We start from the raw sequence: 4,371 nt of genomic DNA, 5'->3' as shown, positions 1-4,371 counted from the left end.
TTCCAAACCCACGACTGCGCCAGAAACAAGTCAGAAGAAGGAGGAAGGGAGAGGAAGAACGCGCAAGGGAAACGGAGGAGCAAGCATAGAAGTTAGCACACGGAGACGAGGGAGTGGAGAGGAAGCATGCAGGAGCAGGGGGAGGAGAAGCAGAACGAGAGGGAGCAGGAAAAGCTGCAGGAAAAGATGCAGGAGGAGAGGAGGAGAGGAGGAGAGGAGTCTTTGTTCACGAGCTAGGCTGACCTGGGCATAACGGAGGCCTGCAATCACCAGCATGTGATAGCACCAGTTGTCCGCATCGTCCTGCCCGCTGCACACCACGTACAGGAACGGGAGGAAGAGGAGGTACTTGTAGGATCCCATGAACTCCCACGGGAATTCGTAGAGGATGCCAGGTTGAGTTGCTCCTTTGGCCTTTTTCCCCTGCTGGGAAGACATCAGTACGACCCAACGCCCCGGCTCGCTCCCACCCCTCACCTTGACATCTTTCCTGTTCAGCCATCTCCATGCAGACAGGATACGGGCGTCTCCCTTCCACATGGCTGAGACTTTCGACGATCACGAGGAGGCCACGTGTCCTCAATACGCCAGTGGAGCGATGCTGGTGGTCCAACGAGGAGAGACTGCCGGGAGGAGGAAATTTGGCAAGGAAAAGAATGTCAGGACTTGTAGCAGGTGAGCAAGATGTACAACATGGTCATCACGACACAGTGGAGGTAGTAACATATCAACTATTTCTGCTCTGGCCCTGCCACAACTCCCCCTTTCTCTACCCACCGCACTACCACGCGCTCTCTCCGACAGCGGTGACCTCGTGACCACAGGTTTCCGCAAGACCAGAACTTCTTTCCCCTCTCATCCATCTCAGTACTCGTTACTTGTTCCTCTCCTTCGAAGCCCATCTTCTCCTTCTCTTTCTCCTGCACGTCCTGCTCGGACAACCCTCCACCGTTCGCAACAGAAACGGGGCCGCGAAAGCGACGAATAGCCCTATCTCCTCGCCTTGTTGCCTCAGATGTTCGTTGTGCATAACTTCAAACATGTCAACACAACGTTGTATGGCTAAACAACCTCTCCTCTCCTCCTCTTCTCTCATATTCTGCGTCTTTTTCTGTTTTTCGTTCTTTTTCCCTCCGTTTCCCTCCTTGGATCCATCGGGATCTCGAGGGGTCCCCTTTCTCCTAAACCCACCCCTACCCCATGGAAGAATCAATCAAGTACCCCTTCTCAATCCTTTAAGCATGGGAAATCGCTCAGGTGGGTACTTCCACCCCTACCTCCTAGAAAAACAAGACCACCCCCTTCTTTCCCCCATCATTTATAAGGCTGACGACCCACCCCCACCCCCTTCTACCTCTTATTTTGTACCCACCTTGATCACCAGGAACCCCACTCTACTGTACCACCCTACCTTAAGCGATCGCCCCACCCCGAAATCTCATCTGGTCACCCCCGAGACACGGGTATGCACACGAAATAAAACATTTTTCTGGGTGGGTAGGTATCACCCCACCCCACCCATCTCCAATAGATGTGGGGGTCAACTTTGAGTGCGAAGTGAAAAACTTGGGTACTATCTCCCCCCGACGCTCTTGTACCCCCATCATGTCCCTCACCCTACCCCCATCGCCCCATCTCACCCCTGATTTATCACCCCCACCCCATCTCGTGCCTTCGCTCCGTTCCTTGAGTCTTGGCTATCTGGCAGTCAGCACCACCCCATACTACCCCAAAGATTGAATCCCTACCCCTACAATTTATTTACCACCCCTCTAGATAGCACCTCCTGTTGGTGACCACCCCTACCTTTCGAATTTTTTTCATAGGCCTCACCCATCAAAATTTGTATCCCTGCAATGAAAGGTCAATCAAAGTGTAGTACCCCTGGCACCACCACCCCATTTTCTTCACCCTGTACCCCCTTAAATCACTTATTCAGTCGAACTACCCCGGGCCCACAAAGACCGTACCACCCACCCAATCTTCTCCTCATATGTCAGGGTCTTGGGGGTGGGGGTATACCGTACTGACCTAGGGATCCATCACTTGGCTTTATATCACTAGAAGAGTACCCCCACCCCTCAGGCAAATCATCACCCACCCTAAATCGAACAAAACAATATGTAAATTGAGGGTCTAAAGACCCACCCTTGAAATCTGTACCTACCCTTGAAAATTGGGGTACTTGCAGAGGGAAGAGTTGGGGTAGTCGAATTTTCTTTTCTGACGTCTTATATAGTCGAAACCCGCCTCAGATTTCCCAAAGACACTCAGCCTGGCAGCCTGTGACTCGGCACCGGGGTGACGCTGACTCGGAGGCGGTCTATGCGGCCGCGGCGGCACTGCACACTGTTCCGAAGCCAACTTGGCGGCCCACCGTGCACCGAGTCGGCCCGGGCCAGCGGCGCCGGGCCGCCGGACTCCTCATCCGCCTCAGGCTACTATCAGTACCGTCACGGTGGTCCATGATCTCGCCGGCCCGGGCCATGACTCGGCAGTACCGTACGGTGATCAGCTCAGGTCCCCAGGGGCCGCGGCCCGGCCGGCGATTCGGACTCAGTTTGGCTCGCTGGCGGGCCGCACCGCCCGCCCGCCCCGCCGGGGCGCCCGGCCCGCCGCGCGGATGCCGCTGCCAGTGCATCGGGCCGGGCGGCTGCCGATCATCGCACACGGCTCAGTCCTGGCACGGTGGCACCCGGGCCCGCTGCCCGGCGCCCCGCCGCGTTGCCACGGCAGTGCCCTGAATGCCGCACCGTGCGTTACTGGCGCCGGGGTCACTGAGTCACGCCGCATTGAGTGATCGGACGGCGGACCCGGACCCGGCCGCGTCGGATCCGGGCCCGCGTGACTGAAAAGTCAGTTAGTACTGCCCTCAAACAGTTGAGTAAAGAAACAATTCTAAAAGATGAGACCGATAGAAACCGTTTGAATAGGACAAGATGGCATGTTGCCAGGGGCTTGGGCTCGGAGGCGAGGAGCAGGAGCAGGAGCAGGAGCAGGAGCAGGACTCCGAGCCTGCTCCGCGCGGCAGGAGCAGGAGCAGGAGCAGGAGCAGGAGCAGGAGCAGGAGCAGGAGCAGGAGCAGGAGCAGGAGCAGGAGCAGGAGCAGGAGCAGGAGCAGGAGCAGGAGCAGGAGAAGGAGCAGGAGCAGGAGCAGACTCAAACTGAGGAGACAGACCGTCAGGGGTTCAGGATGGGTATACCATGATGATAGCGAGATTGTGGTTGTGGCAACTTCGAGACCCGGAGGTGTTGATGGTCGGCCATGTCAAGATGATTAAATGACGATTGATTGAAGATTTGATGACGAAGATGGAGATGATGGAGTTGATGATGATGATGTCTTCCCTCCTTCATGTCGTATGATCATCAAATCCATCATCATCATCATCATCATCATCCGCATACTGGTCGTCATCAATCATCATCATCCTAAACCTCAATATCCTTCTCCTTGTTCACCGCCGCCGCCGCCACCACCACCACCACCACCTCCTCCTCCTCCTCCTCCACCACCACCATTAGTCATACGTGCTTGTTGGTTCAACACTTAGGGTGAACAGCTCACATCAAACTTCGTTTCTCTGCTTCTTTGTGAAGTTTTCTGATCTCGCTGTCTCACAGACATGGTAACTCGCACGTGACTCCCCGTGGAACGATGAGGAGACAAGTGGCGAAGCTGCTGGCTGCTCCTCTGCTCAGCTGTTGTTACAATCCCGATGCGGGCACTCTCAGGGAGTACGCATCTCCGAACCATGCGCGATCGCCGTGCAGGCCGAGCAGGAGCGAGGAGCGGACGGATGAGCACGTGTTCTTCTGCCCCATCTGCATGTTCTACCTGGACAGGATGCAGAGGACCGTGTGCTGCAGCCATCACATCTGCCAGGACTGCGCCAGGGAGATGCTAGATCGCATACCTGCCTTCAGGGCAGACTACGACCAGTCTAAGATCGAGCGGGAGATCTCCTGCCCCTACTGCGGTCAAGAGAACCTGAGGCTCTCGACCGTCAGCAAGGAGACGAACGTGCGCAGGTGTGTGGTGTGAAGAGACTCGACGAGACTGAGTGACTTGCTGCCTGCTGCTAGTTATGACGACTCTCCCATGCACGAGCTCAACGCCCGCATGCTGGAGATACAGAGCTCGACCTTGTCGCCCCTGAGAGTGAGAAGAGGTGGATGTGTCGAGCGATGAGGTGAGGGAGTCGCAGGTGGGCGACGACTACAACGCCATGATCAAGAAGATGCTCACGTTTGACAAGTGCGGCATTAACATCGCCAGAAGTGATGCCACCCTACAGGTCCACTTCTCCTTCCCTCCTTCCCTCCCCGCCCCCCCCTCTCTCCCTCTCCCTCTCCCTCTCCCTCCCTCTT

The 4,371-nt window shown here is 56.3% G+C and overlaps 2 protein-coding genes across 2 annotated transcripts in view; one reads left to right on the top strand and one right to left on the bottom strand.

Moving 5' to 3' along the window:
* The window catches only part of GUITHDRAFT_158756 (hypothetical protein), a gene marked incomplete at both ends in the record, with an annotated part of 9,551 nt that extends 9,113 nt beyond the window's left edge, over nucleotides 1-438 (bottom strand). The window contains one exon of the mRNA XM_005822166.1: nucleotides 74-438. Within this exon, the coding sequence (XP_005822223.1) occupies nucleotides 74-438 (365 nt within the window). The remainder of the gene's footprint in view (nucleotides 1-73) is intronic.
* A 3,220-nt stretch (nucleotides 439-3,658) lies between these two features.
* GUITHDRAFT_146651 (hypothetical protein) lies at nucleotides 3,659-4,192 on the top strand (the record flags this gene model as incomplete). The annotated part of the gene is made up of 2 exons (XM_005822165.1): nucleotides 3,659-4,032; nucleotides 4,087-4,192. 2 exons carry the CDS (start codon nucleotides 3,659-3,661, stop codon nucleotides 4,190-4,192), a joined length of 480 nt encoding a protein of 159 aa, XP_005822222.1.
* Nucleotides 4,193-4,371: the final 179 nt, after the last annotated feature.

This window comes from Guillardia theta (assembly GCF_000315625.1).
Source record: "Guillardia theta CCMP2712 unplaced genomic scaffold GUITHscaffold_130, whole genome shotgun sequence".
Lineage (NCBI taxonomy): Eukaryota > Cryptophyceae > Pyrenomonadales > Geminigeraceae > Guillardia > Guillardia theta.
This window is presented reverse-complemented; position numbering and strand designations above follow the sequence as displayed.